This window comes from Microcaecilia unicolor, chromosome 14, assembly GCF_901765095.1.
Source record: "Microcaecilia unicolor chromosome 14, aMicUni1.1, whole genome shotgun sequence".
Taxonomy (NCBI): domain Eukaryota; kingdom Metazoa; phylum Chordata; class Amphibia; order Gymnophiona; family Siphonopidae; genus Microcaecilia; species Microcaecilia unicolor.
In genome coordinates, this window is record NC_044044.1 from 40,308,439 (window position 1) to 40,328,511 (window position 20,073).

Sequence of the window (20,073 nt, forward strand, 5' to 3'; positions counted from 1 at the left end):
CACATGGGCACACCAACGAAATCCGAGGCAACCGACGAAATCCGAGACAAATTTTTCGCGGAAAAAAAAAATCGACGAAAACCGAAACCGACGATAACTGAAGTCAACGAAAACCGAGGTATTACTGTATTCTGTACTACATGTGGAGATGGAGAAGGTCCCCCAAAAATGCAAGAGTAGATATTCAGCTGGCAGCGGTCAGTGGCTTTTAAGCTGCAGGCTGAATTCACCCTGGATATTCAATGCCGGACCATAATCCAGGCTCCACCTGGAGGTTAACCGTGTACCGACCAATATTCAGACCGGTACCTGGTTAGCTCAATGGATAAAGTAGGACAGTTGTTTTGCTGTTTTAACTTTATCAACTTACTTAGGGACCCTTTTCTTAAGATGCATAGGTACCTACACGCGTACAAAATGCGTCAAATTAGAATTACCACCCGGCTACCGCATGCCCCTGGTGGTAAGTCTAATTTCTACACGCATCCAAATTTCTATTTTTGTACCGCGTGGCACTCACTGGGCGGTAATTGGCAGTGTACGCACGCTGATGATTACCACCCGAGACCCTACCTCTAAGTCAACGGGTGGCGGTAAGGTCTCAGGCCCAAAATGGATGCATGCTGATTTTTATTTTGCCGCACATCCATTTTTGGCAGAAAAAATGGCCTTTTTTTGCAGGGGTCCTGAAAAATGCACCTACATGCGTCTACACCAGCACAGGCCATTTTTCAGCACACCTTAGTCAGTTAATGGACTGAATATCACTGCTAACTGGTTAAGTCCCAGCTCTACCCAGGCTCCGCCTCTGGACTGCCGCAGCATTAACCAGACAGTGCTGGGTGGTCACAGGCAATATCCAGTGCCACTAACTGCTTCTGAATATTGCCAGATGCCTGGTTAAACCCTGCTGAACTGGCCAAGAGCTTCTCCTACCTGGTGAAATCCCACAGGGCCCACAGAGACCACGAAAATGTGGTAGAAAGATACAAAAATGGTCTCAGCTATATTGGGAGTCACCAGCTTGAGTTTAAAAAAAATGTTGATATGTTGCCTGTATCTCAAACTCCCTATGAACTCCTGAGGGAGACGCATTTTGGCCTCTGAGGCATTGCTATCTTTTCCCACATACCCTGACTTAGGAACGAGGTTGGTTCCTCTCACAGGGATGTTTGGACCAAATCCATTTACCTCATGAGAGAAAGTCATTACTAAGCCACAGACGCTATTAGAGAGAAGCTGATTGTGGTTGAACAGTGAATCGGAGGGAACCCAGCCAGAGAATGAAACACTTGTGCAATCTGATTTTAAATTTTGCTCAACACATGAACATGGTTGTTTCTAGGCCTGGTAGAACTCGGTGATTTTTTGTCCACTTGGACTTGACTAAAAATACGTAGATTGAAAAGAATTACTCCTGCCATTTGACCCCCTAACATGTGCTGAAAACAATGGCATGAAGGACACAAGTTATTACTTCTTAGGAGCACGCATGAATGCGACCTCATGAACCTTTGGAAAGTAGGATAAACTAGTGTGAGAATCAGAAAATGGTATTATTTAATGTACCAGGTGACAGTGTTTCATCTCCTCCTCCTCCTCCCCCAATTACAGAGAGGTCGAGGGATAAAGTGTTATCTAAACTTTGAACAGACCTCCTTTGTCTCTTCCAAAATCATCTGGCCTGAAACCTACTGTATAAGCATGGCTTTGGCTTTCCCATCATGCATTTACCTTGGATATTCCTCCTCTTGCCATTCCTCTTTCAGTTCCATGTCATCAATGCACAGGTGTCTGACGACTGGCTCGGGAGAGTCCTGGGCCCACAAGCTCTTCTTATACCTGTAAATTGCAAAAGTCACAACATAGATAGTACCACGAACCTCTCTGCAGATCAGCTGGGTGGCTCAAAGTAGCATGACATCACTACTACTACTACTTATCATTTCTATAGCGCTGCAAGACTTACGCAGCACTGTACACTTGAACATGAAGAGACAGGCCCTGCTCGACAGAGCTTACTATCTAATTAGGACAGACAAACAGGACAAATAAGAGATAAGGGAATTACTAAGGTGGGAATGATAAAACATGGGTAAGTGAGTAAGGATTAGGAGTTAAAAGCAGCATCAAAAAGGTGGGCTTTTCACCTAGATCTGAAGGTGGCCAGAGATGGAGCTTGACATACCGGCTCAGGAAGTCTATTCCAGGCATATGGTGCGGCAAGATAAAAAGGAACGGAGTCTGGAGTTAGTAGTGGAGGAGTAGAGTGCAGATAAGAGATTTATCTAGTGAACATAGTTCCCGGAGAGGGGTGTAGGGAGAGATGAGAGTGGAGAGGTACTGAGGAGTTGCAGAGTAAAGGCACTTGTAAGTCAATAAGAGGAGTTTGAACTGTATGCGGAAATGGATATGGAGCCAATGAAGTGAGGAGAGGGCTAAAATGAGCATAGTGACACTGGCGGAATATAAGTCGTGCAGCAGTATTGTCATACCTCTACCAGTCAACTAGAGTTGAGGGATAGGATGAGGATGGTGAGGTGGAACCACAGGCCTCATCTATTAAGACAAAGCAGAAATCCTAATATCTTTACCAGAAGTCATAAGCAACGTGTAATTTCCTACGTGTAAGGCTCTCTGAGTCTCTAGCAGGCTTATTTCAAAAGAGAAGGGCGCCATCTTCCGACACAAATCGGGAGATGGGCGTCCTTCTCTCAGGGTCGCCCAAATCGGCATAATCGAAAGCCGATTTTGGGCGCCCTCAACTGCAGTCTGTCACGGGGATGACCAATGTTCACGAGGGCGTGTCGGAGGTGTAGCGAAGGCAGGACTGAGGCGTGCTTAAACAATGGGCATTCTCGGACGATAATGGAAAAAAGACGGGCATCCCTGACGAACACTTGGCCCAACTTTACTTGGTCCATTTTTTCTTGTGACCAAGCCTCAAAAAGGTGCCCGAACTGACCAGATGACCACCGGAGGGAATCGAGGATGACCTCCCTTACTCCCCCAATGGTCACTACCCCCCTCCTACCCACCAGCCAAACCAGGGGCCCCAGAGCCAATTTGGGGGGCCCAGGCCCCCGTGGCCCCCCATAGCTATGCCACTGGTTTAGAGTCAGACATAATTTGCTGGGTTTTCTTGCAACAGTACTATCCCCTGAAATTTCAAACCCCAAATGGACGCATAGCAATTTTCATTTGCCGCACATCCATTTTTTGGCAAAACCTTTAAAAAGGCATTTTTTATAGGTGCACTGAAAAATGACTCTGCGTGCACCCAAAATATGTGTCTACACTACCGCAGCCCATTTTTCAGCACGCCTTTGTAAAAGGACCCCTTAGAATTTCATGAAGGTCACATAAGAACCGTATGCAAACCTCGCGTAGGCAAGTGTCATTTTATAAAAGCACATTTCCGTGTGTAAAATACACTTCACACACAGAAAAGACTTCATAATTACTCCCACCCTGCTTTCCAGACAGTTATTGCATGTTGAGGAATGCTGCAAAGGACCAAAAAATGGCTCATCCTTTGATGATTGTCTACCAGGCGATGCCAAGTCCACTGCCTCAGAACCTTTTGCAATCTCGTTTCCTTTTCCAGGTTGTAGCTGGAGTGGAACCTCTTCTGCCCTACTAGCTCTGGTACCTCTTTTTATTAGAAAATTATCGCTAGCCAGACCCCCTCATCATCCCCGTGAGCCCAGGCTTAGCAGCATTCCTGGACTAACACTTAACCCCCATTGCCCCATGTAAGCCGCATTGAGGCCTGCCATGAGTGGGAAAGTGCGGGGTACAGAATGTAACAAAAAAAAAATAAGCATTTCAATATGGCGGGTGCAGATCAAGCGGTTTGTTAATTTATTTATTTTTTTGTTACATTTGTTACCCTGCACTTTCCCACTCATGGCAGGCTCAATGCGGCTTACATGGGGCAATGGAGGGTTTAAGTGACTTGCCCAGAGTCACAAGGAGCTGCCTGGCCTGAAGTGGGAATCCAAACTCAGTTCCCCAGGACCAAAGTCCACCACCCTACCCACTAGGCCACTCCTCCACTCTGTAAAAGGGTCAATTCCCAGAGAAATGTAGCCACAAAAATAGGCCATTTGAAAACTGCCAGCTTTTCGCACAGATTTAAAAAGCGCAATCTCTGCAGCATGCAAGCAATGTGAGAATCACTCTCCAAAAGAGCAATGTACTAAAAAGAGAAATAGATTTTACAAATCTGCTGGAAACCTTTGCTCAATTGACTCTGTACTACCCAGCTTGTTCCCATCTATATATCTGCATTGGCATCATATCTCTGTTATTTGAATGTTCTAACAGGTGCTTTTAGATGTTTCATTGATATACACTGGCATCATATTAAATCTTTGTTATATGAATTTTCTTGCATGCTGTCTATGGTGGTATCATTGTATTTCGCTGACATTTATCATATTTTTCCGTTCAATGTTTATATTCTGATACCGTTTCATGTCAGTTCTATTACTAGGTTTCAAGTTCCTGTTTCCAAGTTACCTCATTAATTCTATTTATGTTTATAACTGGGATCTTGCCAGGTATTTGTAACCTGCTTTCGCCAATGTTAGAAACAGGATACTGGGCTCGATGGACCTTCAGTCTGTTCCCAGTAGGGCAATGCTTATGTTCTTATATTCTTATGCTGTTTAAAATTGGAAGTTTTATGTTAAACTATCTGCTGTACATTGCCTTGGGTGAATCTCGTCATAAACTTTTACCTTTTACAGATAATACAAGGCTCCTACAACCCCTATCATCTGCATCAGGTCCTAAAAGTAATGTGATTTTGTGCTAATAACTTCTCTCTCATTTCAGCCTGATTAAACCAGCCCTTCTTCAAGTTCTGTGGTTTATCCTTTCTCCCCATCCACTATTCATCTTCAAGTTAATTACCAGCTTATGGCACACGAGAGAGACATCTCCCAGATTTTCACCCTGGGCTACAGACAGTTACAGAGATCACGCATGTAGCAGAAGCTAAACTAGGAAGGAAAAAAAGTTACCTGATTTCTGAAACTGGGTTCAGGGCTCTGTTATAAAGATCCCTTCCTTTCTTTCCAGTCTCGAGCAAAACAAGTGAGAAAGCCATTGAGCTTTTTCTTGCAGAGCTGAGATCAGCAGCACCCAGGTAGGATCTGAAAGCCCTGACCTCATTCTGCTACCTGGGATGGCAAGGAAGGGCTGTGGTTTTTAGGGCACACCCAAACCTCTAGAGTAGATGTTGGCTTAAGCATATTTGTATTGCTGCTGATAACAAGGGGGGAAAAAACACACAGAGGAAAAAATCATTACAATTAATTTTCTAAGTCACGTCCCTTAGGGAGGGAAGCCTTTTGGAATTGCTTTCTGATATCCTATTAAGGGTTAACTACCAGTGTCCCTGTTTGTGACTCTGGGCTGCTCCTCTCATACCTGCAGCTAAAATAAAAAGCAGAGGAAATTCTAATTGATAAGGAGAGGCAGCTTGAACAGTGCTCCAAGATCACACAAAACACCTGGAGTCAGCATTAGATCTTTTCACATTAAAAACAAGCTTTAAACCAGGACTTCTTAAGGGGGTGAGGAGAAGGGTCTTGAAATTAGTTTACTCAAGAGCCTGATATATGGAGGTTTCAGCTCAGAGGTTTACAAATATTCAAATCTTAATTTCTGAAAAGGGTGGAAATAAAGGAAAGAAAAAAGTTACGATCTATATCCTAAGGAAGGAATTTTTTTTAATAGTTTTGTTTGAGTGATTTTTACTGTGTTTTATATGCTGTTCTGTATGATTCTGGTGTTCTTTTCTGACTATTTTGTTTTATTGTATTCCACCTTGATTTACTGTAGTGATAAAGGTGGACTGATCAAATTTTAATAAACAATAAAGTAAGAGAAAAATAGAAAGGAGAATCCATGTTTAAACATGTCCTTGATGAGCATCAGCAAATTCTCCCTGCTGCAAAAACCGTGGCAAATTGTTCCAGAAGGAGGGTCCCACAACACTAAAAGAGAATGATGAATGGCTTCCAAATGAACACAATGAAAGACATCAATATCGTCCCACAAAGAAGTATATTTTAATTGAATTGGCTCCAATCTTTTTGTGGAGCATCAGAAGGAGAGTTCATGGAACCCTTACCACAACCTCACCACATTTCTTCGTAAGTCCTGTTTTTTTTCTTCTTCTTCTAAAAAATTATCAATAAGTAGATATTTTAGTATTGAATCTTCATATATCCCTTCAACAGTTCATAAATTTGCTCCAATCTTCAGTCCTTCAAGCTTCATTAATGAAATCAAATGATACTTGGCTTAGTCTGTTGATCTGAAGTATACCTAACTGAAAATGGACAAAGCTATGGGGCTGAATGAGATACATCCCAGGATACTAGAAGAGTGTTTTGCTGAGGTTTGTGTTTAATATGTCTTTGGAAACCGGTGTGGTTCCACAAGACTGGAAAAGAATGAGTGTTGCCCTTCTCCACATAAATAGTAACAGAGAGGAACCAGCAGAAGAAAGGAGGTGTTGATGCCCCTGTACAAGTCATTGGTGAGACCCCACTTGGAGTATTGTGCTCAGTTTTGAAGGTCGTCTCTTGCTAAAGATGTAAAAAGACTGGAAGCGGTGCAAAGAAACGCTACAAAAAATGGTATGGGATTTGCGTTGCAAACCGTACGAGGAGAGACTTGCCAACCTGAACATGTATACCTTGGGAGGAAAGGAGAAACAGGGGTGACATGATAACAGATGTTCAAATTATTTGAAAGGTATTAATCCACAAACAAACCTTTTCCAGAGATGGGAAGGTGGTAGAACTAGAGGACATGAATTGAGGTTGAAGAGGGGCAGACTCAGGACTAATGCCAGGAAGTATTTTTTCACGGAGAGGGTGGTGGATATGTGGAATGCCCTCCCGTGAGAGGTGGTGGAGATGAAAATGGTAATGGAATTCAAACATGCGTGGGATAAACACAAAGGAATCCTGTTTAGAAGGAATGGATCCACGGAATCTTAGCAGAGATTGGGTGACAACACTGGTAATTGGGAAATAAAACCAGTGCTGGGCAGACTTCTAAGGTCTACGCCCTGATCAAGGCTGAATAGATATGGATGGGCTGTTAACTTCAGAAATGTTAGTACAAAAACAGTGCTGGGCGGACTTCTACGGTCTGTGCCCTAAGAATGTGACAAGGACGAATCAAACTCAGTTATATGTAAAATAAGTTTATCTTCTTGGGCAGACTGGATGGACCGTACAGGTCTTTATCTGCTGTCATTTACTATGTTATTCTGTAGAGTCATCTGGAAGCTACAGGCCAATAAGCAGTGGTGAGAAAAGTAATAAAGATGCAGCTGAAGGCTAGGAAATGAACTATCTACAGTTCATGGGTTAAAAGATCAGAGACAATATGGTTTTACCAGAGGCACATCATGCAGACAAATCTGATTGATTTTTGAGATAGAGTGTCTAGAAAACTAGACTAAGGGCATGCGTTGGCCATGGTCTACTTAGATTTCAACAGCCCTTTGATTCTGTTCCTCATAAGAGATTCATGAATAAACTGAGAAGCCTGAAGCTAAGGTAGTGAACTGGAATCGAAATTGCTTAGACGATAGAGAGGAATTCCCTTGAAGGTGAAAATGGTGAGTAGTGGAGTACCTCAGAGATCAGTCCTGGAGCCAATTATATTCAATATCTTTATGAGCAATTTTGCCCAAGAGTTAAAAGGAAAACAATTGCCTTTTTTGCATATGACACAAAAATATGCAACAGAGTGGACACTCCTGAGGGAACAGACATGAGACGTAATCTTCAAAAACTGGTTAAATGCTTGGTAGTTCACCGTTAATGAGAAAACGTGTAGAATGATGCATTTGGGATGCAGCTGGGGGAGGGAGGAGGATGATGTGTATGGACCAGGACCTTGGGATGAAAATGTCTTGGGATCCCAAGGTTGTGAAACAGTGTAACAAGAGAGATGCAGAGCTAGAGAGAGGCCTAATAGGCAGAAAGGGGGATGGGATGATGCCCCTGTACAGGTCACTGGTGGGGTCTCCTCTGGAATGCTTTTCTTCAGTTTTGGAGGCCATGTCTCAGTCTGGCTATAAAAAGGCTAAAGGTGCTCCAGAGGAAGGTGACCATAATGATATGGGATCTGTACCAGAAGTCATAAGGGAAGAGACCTGGAGGACATAAATATATATACCATTGGAGGAGAGACACAGGGGCAATACAGATGTTTAAGACACAGGGCTTTTTTTGAGGGGCTACTTGGGGGTACTGAGTACCAACACCTTTTCCATTGTCTGCTAAAATTGACCCATGGACCTCTAATGAAAGAGCTCAGGCTCTACACACCAATTCTGCCTTGTCATAGATTCTGTGACTGGTTGCAGGGGGCCTGGCTATTGTGGGGTGGGTCCCCCAGTAATCACCCCACCCCTGAAGGGTGGTCTGGCATTTGAGTACCAGCACCTTTTCCATTGTCTGCTAAAATTGACCCATGGACCTCTAATGAAAGAGCTCACACCAATTCTGCCTTGTCATAGATTCTGTGACTGGTTGCAGGGGCCTGGCTACTGTAGGGTAGGTTTCTCAGTGATCACCCCATTCCTGAAGGGTGGACTGGCATTTGAGTACCGGCACCTTTTTTGCTAGAAAAAACTCACTGTTAAGACATGAACCTTTTCCAAAAGAATTAGGAGGGAGACACAGGATTAGTGTCAAGAAATATTTTTCACAGAGAAGGTGTCTTCCTAGAGAAGGTTTGGAGGCAGAAACAGTGATGGAATTCAAAAAGGCAGGAGATATATCACAATGAAGATCCCTGAACTGCAAGAGGACAGAAATCAGGCCTTGAGGGCTTTAGCTCTACACAGCATGTAAAGAGATTTTGCACTTCTAAGAAGGCCAGGTTGGGGGGGGGGGGGGGGGGAGGAGAAGGTAAACTGTGTGATGATCTAGATTTAAATTGTTGTTTGCTAGCAGCAGAACCTTGATACCCCAAAAACCCCTTCCAACTTATCCTCAAATCCATCCAAGCTTTAGAAATCTGCTTCAGGTTTAATGTGCTGGGCTGCCCTTCAGGTATAGCCAGGGGTAGTTGTTTTCAAAGTCACCTCTAGGTCCTACCAATCAGGCAACACTGATTTTTAATTATTATTAAATAATCGTTTTCTTCCATTTAAGGGCTGCGCAAACAAGGTTTCTGGACACCAGCAAGAGAAAGTCAACAGTGTGAGTAAACAGGGGCACTCCTCGGTCGCTGCTACCACTTCTTGTTAAGCAGATCTGAAAGCCCGGCCAGTGAGGGTGTGCTCACAAAAGAACATGGAAGGCTGCCTGGGATTGGATGGCTCCAGGAAAGAATAGTCCGTTACTCTGGAAATGGATGCATCAACAAGCTTCTCTGGCGCTGTGCCAGTTATATGATTTGAATGCCAGGGCCTAGGGAAACCCAGGTGTCCCCAAGTATGATCAGGACTCCTGCCTATGTGTTCCTGTCACCGACTCTGATTCCGGAGGAAAAACTAGGCATAGGTGCCAGCGCGGAGGGTGCTCGAGCACTCCCAATATTGAGAAAATGGCTTTGAACAAAGAGTCATTTGAGATGGGTTTAGCACTCCCAATTATTCTAAAAAGTTGGCTGTTATGAAATGAGGACAACCCTGGCTAGATATCCACAGAAGTCCGTGCCATCCAACATCAGTCATTCTGGGTAGGTTAAAGAGTGGTGTCTCGAAAAGGAAACACATCTTTCCCCCACCTCTTATTTATTACATTTATACCCCACATTTTCCCACCTATTTGTAGGCTGAATGTGGCCTTCATAGTACTGAAGAGGCGTTTAGACTCCGGTGTAAACAAATATAAAGTGATGATGTGGTAAGATAAAGTTCATGTGGCACAGCCACACTAGGGAATCGTACAACAGAAGAGTTGTGTTATGTCCATTACGTTCTTTAGTTTTGTTGTGTTGCAGAGATCAGGCATTTATGTTGGATCGGTAGGGTATGCCTTTCTGGTCCAGCCTGTTATTAACGCATGATTAACTCTAAGTTCTAATTACAGCACACTTTTAGCTGGTAGGGAACAGCACTGACTAGGGCACGGGGAGTTCCTTGGAGTGGCTTAGCGAGCCCCACACGGGCATAAATCACCACCCTCCCTCCGCCTCTGTGTAGGTGAGGCAGCAGCAGCAAGTCAGAACAAGCCCAGAAACTTCAGCACAAAGAATTCCCCACACATTTGTCTTCTGCAGGCTCGGGCCTATAAAGCCTGTCAGACTGTCTTCGGCTCTTCAATTCTTTTCTGTATGAGTTTGTTCATCTCCAATGCGGGGCTTAACACCGAGCCAGTCCCAGGCCTCACCCGGTTATGTTAGAAACACAACCCTTTTTCTGGGGCTCTCTCTGCCAGAAGCTCTGCTCTAGACAAACCTGACCTCATGAAGTGGCCTAGTGGTTAAACCAATGGATAAAAAAATACAGGTTCAAATCTGGTTTCTTTTACCAACTCTTTATGACCTTAGGCAAGTCACAGTGGGACTCATTTTCAAAGCACTTAGACTTATAAATTTTGACCTTATCTCCCATTGCCTTGGGTGAATTGTTTACTCTTTCCAAAAATACTAGGACTAGGGTGCATGCGATGAAGCTACAAAGTAGTAAATTTAATAAGAATCGGAGAAAATGTTTCTTCACTCAACATGTAATTAAACTCTGGAATTTGTTGCCAGAGAATGTGGTAAAGGTGGTTAGCTTAGCTGAATTTAAAAAAGGTTTCGACGGCTTCCTAAAGGAAAAGTCCATAGACCATTATTAAATGGACTAGGAGAAAATTCACTATTTCTGGGATAAACAGTATAAAATGTTTTGTACTTTTTTGGGATCTTGCCAGGTATTTGTGACCTGGATTGGCCAGTGGTGGAAAAGGATGCTGGGCTTGATTGGCCTTTTGTCTGTCCCAGTGTGGCAATCATAAGCTCTTTGGTGCATGGACTTATACCTGAATACTCATCACCGTTGTACAGCTCTGTGTATGGCTTGCAGTGCTACCTTACATATGATATGTGGTGTTATCTCCACTGGTTAAAAGCTGGCAATAACCACTGCCATATCCTGTTGAAAATGTCACAGTCAGCAGTATAGCGTCATGACCAGGGTTCTCATTACCATCACCTTCAGCAGCAGTCAGAGCGCTGCTCACGACACCCCAAGTAAAAGGGCCAAATCTCTCCTCAAAGATGGGGGTGCGGGGCATCGAGTGAGTGGAGGTATCTCTCCACACAACAGTAAGATTTACACTGGAAGTCCAATACGATTCCTGCACTCAGTTGTCGGTTGGCGATTATTATCGTTAGAGCAGACATTAAAACATGCAACGCCCCTAGAGACAAGATGATTTGTCTCTCTTCAGCAGCAGCTCACTTTAGCACCCTTGAGAAAAATACACCACAAATGTTGTTAATGTTTTTGTATCTTTGATTGCGCATGTCCCTTGTTACAGACGACATCCATAGCCAGCATCGAATCCTCAAACCTTTTTTCCCTGACCACTCACTTGCCTCTCAATTTCCCACACCTGGTTACACTCGACAGTTTATTGGTCCTCTCCATTTCCAATTTCTTGGCCAAGCTCGAATGACGTTGGTGCCTGCTACGGAAAATTGTCGTCCTCGCCTCATTTCCACAAACCCGAGGAAGGGAGAGTAACTGTGAAAAGTGAATCGGGAAAGTATTCACCGAGTTCTCCAAAAAGAAGAAGGTCTTCTCACCTTCCCCCTTGGAACATTTAAAGGCTGGCACCGCTTCATTCGCTAGGGTCAGGGTTATCAACCTGCTATGGGATTTCAGAACAGGCTGCACACAGGAGGAATAATTCTGCTATTCTGTGGGAATCCGAACTGCTAATCCATGCAAACTGAATGCGCCTCTCTTGAACAAAATGGAGCCTGTTGCAGGCGCGTAGCCAGACACCCAATTTTGGGTGGGCAGAACTCCACCCTGTCCCAAGTGATTTGGTCTTTCCCTCTCTCACCTGCATGCCATATGGTCTCTCAAACATTCCCCCTCCCTCACATATCTTTTAAATATCAGGTTTCCACCGACAGCGAGCAAGCAACTAATACGCACTGCTCATGTTGGCCCCACAGCCTTCCCTCTGATGCAACTTCCTGTTTCCAAATAAGCGGGAATACATCAGAGGGAAGGCTGGTATGCAGGAGGGACAGTTGTTGGGAGTTTTTGGCTGGTGGGGCTTGTGGATTCCTGCCAGCCACATCATAGGTGTGGTGCTACTGGGTGGGCCTGGGCCCACCCTTGGCTACACCACTAGCCTGTTGGCACCTGTTACTGGAGGGTTGCTCTTATTGAGACACTTTTTCTCCAGAGCTAACTCTTATCTGTGCTCATTCAGCCTTACTAGGTTGCTTGCCTGGAAAAGACGTTGCGAGTCAGTGGCTCACATTCCCTCTGTGGACATTGTAACGCCAGAAGAAAATCTCGCCTTCTCTTTTGCCTTTGTATCGCTGCATGGTGCATCCACCCCTTGAGTATTGCGTTCAGTTCTGGTCGCCGTATCTCAAAAAAGATATAGCAGAATTAGAAAAGGCTCAAAGAGGAGCGACCAAAACGATAAAGGGGATGGAACTCTGTTCGTATGAGGAAAGGCTAAAGAGGTTAGGGCTCTTCAGCTTGGAAAAGAGACGGCTGAGGGGAGACATAATTGAGGTCTACAAAATCATGAGTGGTGTAGGAGTAGAAATAAATTGATTTTTTACTCATTCCAAAAGTACAAAGAGTAGGTGACACTTGAGGAAGTTATATGGAAATGCTTTTAAAACAAATAGGAGGAAATATTTTTTTCACTCAACGAATAGTTAAGCTCTGGAACTTTTTGCCGGGATGTGGTAACAGTGGTTAGCGTATCTGGGTTTAAAAAAATGGTTTGGACAAATTCCTGGAGGAAAAGTCCATAGTCTGCTATTGAGGCAGACATGGGAAGCAACTGCTTGCCCTTGGATTTGTAGTATGGAGTGTTACTACGATTTGGGTTTCTGTCAGGTACTTGTGACCTGGCTTGGCCACTGTTTGGAAAACAGGTTACTGGGCTAGATAAACCCTACTCTTCTGTTCTTATTAGGTTGCCCTAGATCTTAGCCTGTTCTTGCGTGGATCTTCTTCTGTCCTTTAGCTCTTGTAGTTCTTTTTCTATTTCCTTTTCTTGATATTAGATCCCACACCACCCAATTCTGCATGTCATTATGGGTGGTATAAACCTGAATAAACTGTTCTATATATAATACATTCTCCTAGAATCTCATCTTTGTCATGTGGGTTTGTCTTGCTTAGTCTATAAATTCTATGGGGCAGGGACCGTGTCTCTTACATGTGTCTGTACAGCACTGGGCACATCTTGTAGCACTTTAGAAACGAAGTGTTGGTCACACTGTTCCTACGAAAACTATGAGGACAACTACTCATTTCCATTTCTTCCCCTCGCCCACTGTAATGTTTTTTTGTGCATGTGTGAGGCTGAGGAAGAGTTTCCCTCTTCGTCTGCGCTCTAGTTTCCCGTCTGGACACTGGGGCACTTCCAGGGTCAGTGAACTCAGCGTACTGTGTTTTCCACAACATTCCGGCATATAAATAGAGCAAGTGAGGTGACGGCTTCCTGAGCCCTGACCAGAAGCCTGTGAGCAACTTGAAGGGCAAAACTCTCCCAGACTGGCGAGGAAGTGTAAAAAGACATTTCCCACCCCCCCCCCCCCCCCCAGCTGGGTTTCTGCTCACAAACCCCTTCAACCAGCCCTGCGGAATGAGGAAAGCAGGAGAAAAGATCCAAGAAATGGCTACCATAGTAAAGTTACTTCACCAAAGCACCTTCACAATTACATGTATTTCTGCTGGTATCAGGCGAGTTCCCACCCACCAATCCTCCCCCCCCCCCCCCCCCCCCCCCCCCCCGCCCAGCTGGTCCTTGCAGTAGTATTTGGCCTATTAAATAGTTACTTCTAGTTCACACCTTACAAGGATGCTCTGGTCGCATCTACAAAACAGATACGTTGAAACCTTCTGGTCAGTGTACTGCGGCCGCTAAGAAAGCAAATAGAATTTTAGGTAGTATTAGGAAAGGAATAGAAAACAAAAATGAGGATGTTATAATGCCTTTGTATTGCTCCATGGTGCGACCACACCTCAAATATTGTGTTCAATTCTGGTCGCCGCATCTCAAAAAAGATATAGTGGAATTAGAAAAGGTGCAGAGAAGGGCGACGAAAATGATAAAGGGGATGGGACGACTTCCCTATGAGGAAAGGCTAAAGCGGCTAGGGCTCTTCAGCTTGGAGAAAAGGCAGCTGAGGGGAGATATGATAGAGGTCTATAATATAATGAGTGGAGCTGAATGGGTAGATGTGAAGCGTCTGTTTACCCTTTCCAAAAATACTAGGACTAGGGGGCATGTGATGAAGCTACAATGAGGTAAATTTAAAACTAATCGGAGAAACCGTTTCTTCACTCAACGTGTAATTAAACTCTGGAATTCGTTGCCAGAGAATGTGGTAAAGCAGAGTTTATATAAAGGTTTGGACTGCTTCCTAAAGGAAAAGTCTATTAACCATTATTAAATAGACTTGAGGAAAATCCACTATTTCTGGGATAAGCAGCATAAAATGTTTTGTACTTTTTCGGGATCTTGCCAGGTATTTGTGACCTGGGTTGGCAAGATCCCAAAAGAATACAACAGACTTTATGCTGCTTATCCTAGACATAAGCAGTGAATTATCCCAAGTTCATCTTAATAATAGCTTTTCTTTCAGGAAATTAGCCAAACCTTTTTAAAACCCTGCTAAGCTAACTGCTTTTACCACATTCTCTGGCAACAAATTCCAGTGTTTAATTACACATTGAGTGAAGAAATATGTTCTCTGGTTTGTTTTAAATTTACTACATAGTTGCTTCATTGTGTTTCCGCTAGTCCTAGTATTTTTGGAAAAAGTAAAGAAGCAATTCACATCTACCTGTTTCACTCCACTCGGTATTTTATAGACCTCTATCACATCTGCCCTCAGCCGTCTTTTCCCAAGCTGAAGAGCCCTAGCTGCTTTAGCCTTTCCTCATAGAGAAGTCATCCCATTCCCTTTATCATTTTCGTCACCCTTCTCTGTAACTTTTCTAATTCCACTATATCTATTTTGAGATGCAGTGACCAGAATTGCACACAGTATTCAAGGTGCAGTCGCAAAGGCATAATAACGTGCTCATTTTTGTTTTCCATTCCTAATAATTCCTAATATTGTATTTGCTTTCTTAGTTGCTGCTTAACACTGAGTAAAGGGTTTTAATGTATCATCAACGATGACACCTAGATCCTTTTCCTGGGCGGTGACTCCTAATGTGGAACCCTGTATTACATAGCTATTGTTCAGGTTCCTCTTTCCCACGTGCATCACTTTGCACTTGCTCACATTAAACGTCATCTGCCATTTGATTTTTTCATTTCTTAGGTTTCACAGTTTAATTTGCTGGGTTTATATTGTTGTTTTATACACCCCTTCCTCACATTTTTGATGGAATCTTTTCTGTATTTTATATTCTTATGTGCCACTTTACATTTATTATCAGGCTTATTTTCGAAAGAGGAGGACACCCATCTTTCGACACAAATCGGAAGATGGGCGTCCTTCTCACAGCGTCGTCCAAATCGGCATAATCAAAAGCCGATTTTGGGTGTCCCCAACTGCTTTCCGGCGCGGAGACGACCAAAGTTCATGGGGGCATGTCAGGCGTAGCGAAGGCGGGACTTGGGCGTACTCGCATTCAGTTCAAACTCCTCTTACTAACTTACAAATGCATTCACTCTGCAGCTCCTCAATACCTCTCCACTCTCATCTCTCCCTACACTCCTCCCCGGGAACTCCGCTCATTGGGCAAATCTCACTTTTCTGCACCCTTCTCCTCCACCGCTAACTCCAGACTCTGTTCCTTTTATCTTGCTGCACCATATGCCTGGAATAAACTTCCTGAGCCGGTACGCCAAGCCTCATCTCTGGCCATCTTCAAATCTAGGCTAAAAACCCACCTCTTCGATGTTGCTTTTCTCTCCTAAACCTTCAACTGTCCCCTATCCCTGATATGTCCTGTCTGTCCTAACCCTTATCCCTTACTTGTCCTGTCCGTCATAATTAGATTGCAAGCTCTATTGAGCAGGGACTGTCTCCATGTTCAAGTGTGAAGCACTGCGTACGTCCGGTAGCGCTATAGAAATGATTAGTAGTAGTAATAATGGAAAAAAAAGGGCGTCCCTGACGAGCACTTGAATGACTTTACCTGGTCCTGTTTTTCTTACAAGCCACAAAAAGGTGCCCGAACTGACCAGATGACCACCGAAGGGAATCAGGGATGACCTTCCGTTACTCCCTCAGTGGTCACTAACCCCCTCCCACCCTCAAAAAACATTAAAAAAAATATTTTATGCCAGCCTCAAATGTCATACTCAGGTCCATCACAGCAGTATGCAGGTTCCTGGAGCAATTTTAGTGGGTGCAGTGCACTTCAGACAGGCAGACCCAGGCCCATCCCCCCCTTCACATGTTCCACTTGTGGTCGTAAATGTGTGCCCTCCAAAACCCACCCGAAACCCACTGTACCCACATCTAGGTGCCCCCCTTCACCAGTAAAGGCTATGGTAGTGGTGTACAGTTGTGGGTAGTGGGTTGGGGGACTCAGCACAGAAGGTAAGGGAGCTATGTATCTGGGAGCTTTTTCTGACATCCACTGCAGTGCCCCCTAAGGTGCCCGGTTGGTGTCCTGGCATGTCAGGGGGACCAGTGCACTACGAATGCTGGCTTCTCCCAGGACCAAAGGGCTTGCATTTGCTCGTTTCTGAGATGGGCGTCCTTGGTTTCCATTATCACCGAAAATCAGAAACGACCAAGTCTAAGGATGACCATGTCTAGGGACGACATAAATGTCAAGATTTGGGCGTCCCCGACCGTATTATTGAAACGAAAGATGGACGTCCATCTTGTTTCGATAATACGGGACGTTTTGCGAAGACATCCTCAGCAAAACTTGGGCATCCCTTTCGATTATGCCCCTCCACGTGAACCACGTTGATATGGTTAATGAAAGGCAGTATACCAAGGGGCTCATTTTCGAAAGAGAAAAACGTCTAAGAAGTGGCATAAAGCTGCATTTGGACATTTTGTTTTCACAAAAATGTCCAAATCCGTATTTTCAAAACCTATTTTTAGACGTTTTTCTATGAAGCCTGTCAGAAGCACATTCAAAGCATGAGGGGAGGGGGGGGGGGGGACATGTCAGGGGCATTTCAAAAGTGGGATTGGGGCCTGCCTAACACTTGGATGTTTTACAGCCATGATGGAACAAAACAAAAATGTCCAGGACTAAAAGTAAGATGTTTTGAGCTAGAACAAATAAGGCACAAAAAGGTGACCAGATGACCCCCCCCCCCCACTGACTCCCACCCCACCAAAGATGTGAATAAAAATATGACTTACCAGCCTCTACGACAGCCTCAGATGTTAGTCAGGTCTGTTAGAGCACCATGCAGGACCCTGGGGTCGTGTAGTGGTCAGTGCACTGCACGATGGAGTGGGAGACTCAGGCCCCTATCTCCCTCTACCTGTTACACTTGTGGTGGAAAGTGTGACACCTCCCAGTCACCAAAACCCCACATATAAGTGCCCCCCCTTCACCCATAAAGGCTATTGTAGTGGTGTGCAGTGGGGGTGAGTTTTGGTTGGATTTTGGAGGGTTCAGGGGACAAGATAAGGGAGCAGAGGTAAGAGATGTGCACCTGGGTGCATTTTTATGAAGTGCACAAAAGTGGTCCCTAGGGTGCCCCATTGTTCTCCTGGATTGTCTGGGAGACCATTTTATTTCAAATGAACCTCTACGTTTTGCACTTTTTTTTCCCGAAAATGGACCAAAAAAACAAAACATCCAAAGCAGAAAACCTTGTTCAAAACAGTATTAAAAAAAAAAAAAAAAAAAGATATTTTTGTTTTTGAAAATGACCTTCTTTCTTATTCGGGACTTAGACATCATATCTAAAACGCCCCTCCAAATGATCTTACAAGAAATACAAATTTATTAATAGTCTTTAAAATTTTCCTTTGCTGCCTCTGTCATAAGTTCCATCATTGGCCCTGCACAAGCACAGAGAATTCTTAAGTCGAGGTGAGCTAAGATCACTGGTGCTCCACCAGGAAGTGAACTAGGCCAAGGTTCGAGGGGCCTCATATTCAACATCCTTCTAAATGGGAAGCTCTTATTAATGGACGTATCGCAAACAGAAAACACCGAAGTGCAATCAAATTGTTTGTATTGGAAGGGCTGGAGAACCACTCTGCAAATTCAGATCGGGTAAAGCCAGCCTCGCCACAATCCAAACTCGGTTCCAAGTTTTGCTTTTTCCAGACTTCCACAGCTGCTCAGACAGGCTCCAAACCATCACAGCCTGTCTGGATTTCTTTCAGGTATGTGAGCACCTGGGACCATGCACTACTTCACATACTGCATCTGGAAAACAGCGGGGGGGGGGGGGGGGGGGGGGGGGAACTGCGAGGGTTGGGTCCAGCTGCGAATGGCTTGCACTGACCCACTCAACCCTAGTGATCGCAGTCTGAAGCTTTTGAGAGGAAAAGTTCGCTCCTGGTGACTGTGGAGCCCTTTGTGTCCAATAATTGTACTGAGCACTTTATGTGGCTTTGGTCAGGACCCCAGCAGAAGAAAGACCAAGATATCAAGTCAGAAGTCAAGCAGCTGGGTTTCTGTCATGCTGCCACATGCATCTATCTCCATGTACTGACCACTCCAGATACACAGGACTCTCAGGCCAAACGGTTTGGTGGTTAATCCTAGGACAGGAATTCAAGGCCACCCCCTCTCTCCATCATCAGACTCTCTTTGTCTGGGTGCCTCAAATCCATAACTTATTTAAAAAAATAAAAAATCTAATTGCAATTTCGAAACCTTAAGTGTGCTAATCCTGTCTCTTTCCAAAGACTGCTTCATAACAATCCATTGACGTCTACCTCCTAGTATCATCCATTATCCTTTCCTACAATGTTTTTGGTCTCCTGCATCACACCAGCGGTTGCTAATTGTTCTCATACCTCTCACTAACATTATCGGCTTTCGTCTCACCTACAAGGTAAACCGCACTGAACCCTGGAAAGGGGATATTAGTGGTATACGAGACTTGATTTCACCCCTCCTGTCTGTGCTGTGTTCAATGTTCTTTTTAGCTGAAAGCTCAAACCACTGTGTTAAAATGAGAAAACAAAAATGCGTTTCCCCAGCCCTCCGTTGCCTGCGATAATAATGCAGGACCGAAACATTCAGATGGAGGCAAGTGGGAGAAGTGAAGAAAGAGCCAAGGAACTCACCTTTGGTGACGGTGGGGGCTGTTCTGCTGCTGCTCTAGGTAAGTTCCCATTTCAGAGATGAAGAGGTTGAGGGTTGATGCTGTTACTTCAAAGCCCTGTCTCTTTCCTTTTCCTTCTGCTACTGGAAGTTGCTGCCCTGCTGCGATGGATCCTGCAGCTGGGCTTTGATACACAAACTGGTTTTTCAGCCCTTGCTGCTGGATTCTCTTGGCTCATTTTGAAGACACTCACTTTGGCGGAATCTCTCTCCTCCTCCCTGGCCCTAGAGCCTTCCTGTTTCTGCCTCATCGCCAGCACCTTGAACCTCCAGCAAGTCCCACATATCAACACAGCAGACACTGGACCAAAAGGGTACCCCTCCCCCTTCACTAGTGGGTTTAAGTGCTTATAAACTCACAGACAGACTCAGGGCAGTGTGGCACCCCCCCCCCCCCCTTGCGTAAGCATGCCCTTCATGCCACTGCTTGCAACGGCCTTGCCTCATTCGTATGGTACCTCAAATGTGATTGGGGGGGGGGGGGGTTCTGTCTTGTGCCTTCCATTCTAGCAGGTGCAGCCCTTTAAAAGGAAGCTGTTTTCTGAATTACAGTGTCTGGCCTCTTGTAGTTATGGGGAAAGCGTCTGAAACAGTTTTGCACGGAATGTAAA

General features: G+C 44.6%; 1 protein-coding gene across 3 annotated transcripts in view; it reads right to left on the reverse strand.

Moving 5' to 3' along the window:
- BNIPL (BCL2 interacting protein like) overlaps positions 1-19,775 on the reverse strand; it is a 49,364-nt gene extending 29,589 nt beyond the window's left edge. For 2 of the 3 annotated variants that reach the window (XM_030187568.1, XM_030187569.1), the window contains exons 1-2: positions 5,031-5,146; positions 1,735-1,842 (exon numbers count right to left, since the gene is read on the reverse strand). In XM_030187568.1, coding sequence (XP_030043428.1) covers positions 1,735-1,842; positions 5,031-5,116 — 194 coding nt within the window. In that variant the 5' untranslated portion in view covers positions 5,117-5,146. Of the gene's footprint in view, positions 1-1,734; positions 1,843-5,030; positions 5,147-19,425 lie in introns of those variants that run through there. The other variant, XM_030187570.1, reaches the window with a different exon arrangement.
- Between the last annotated feature and the right edge of the window lie 298 nt (positions 19,776-20,073).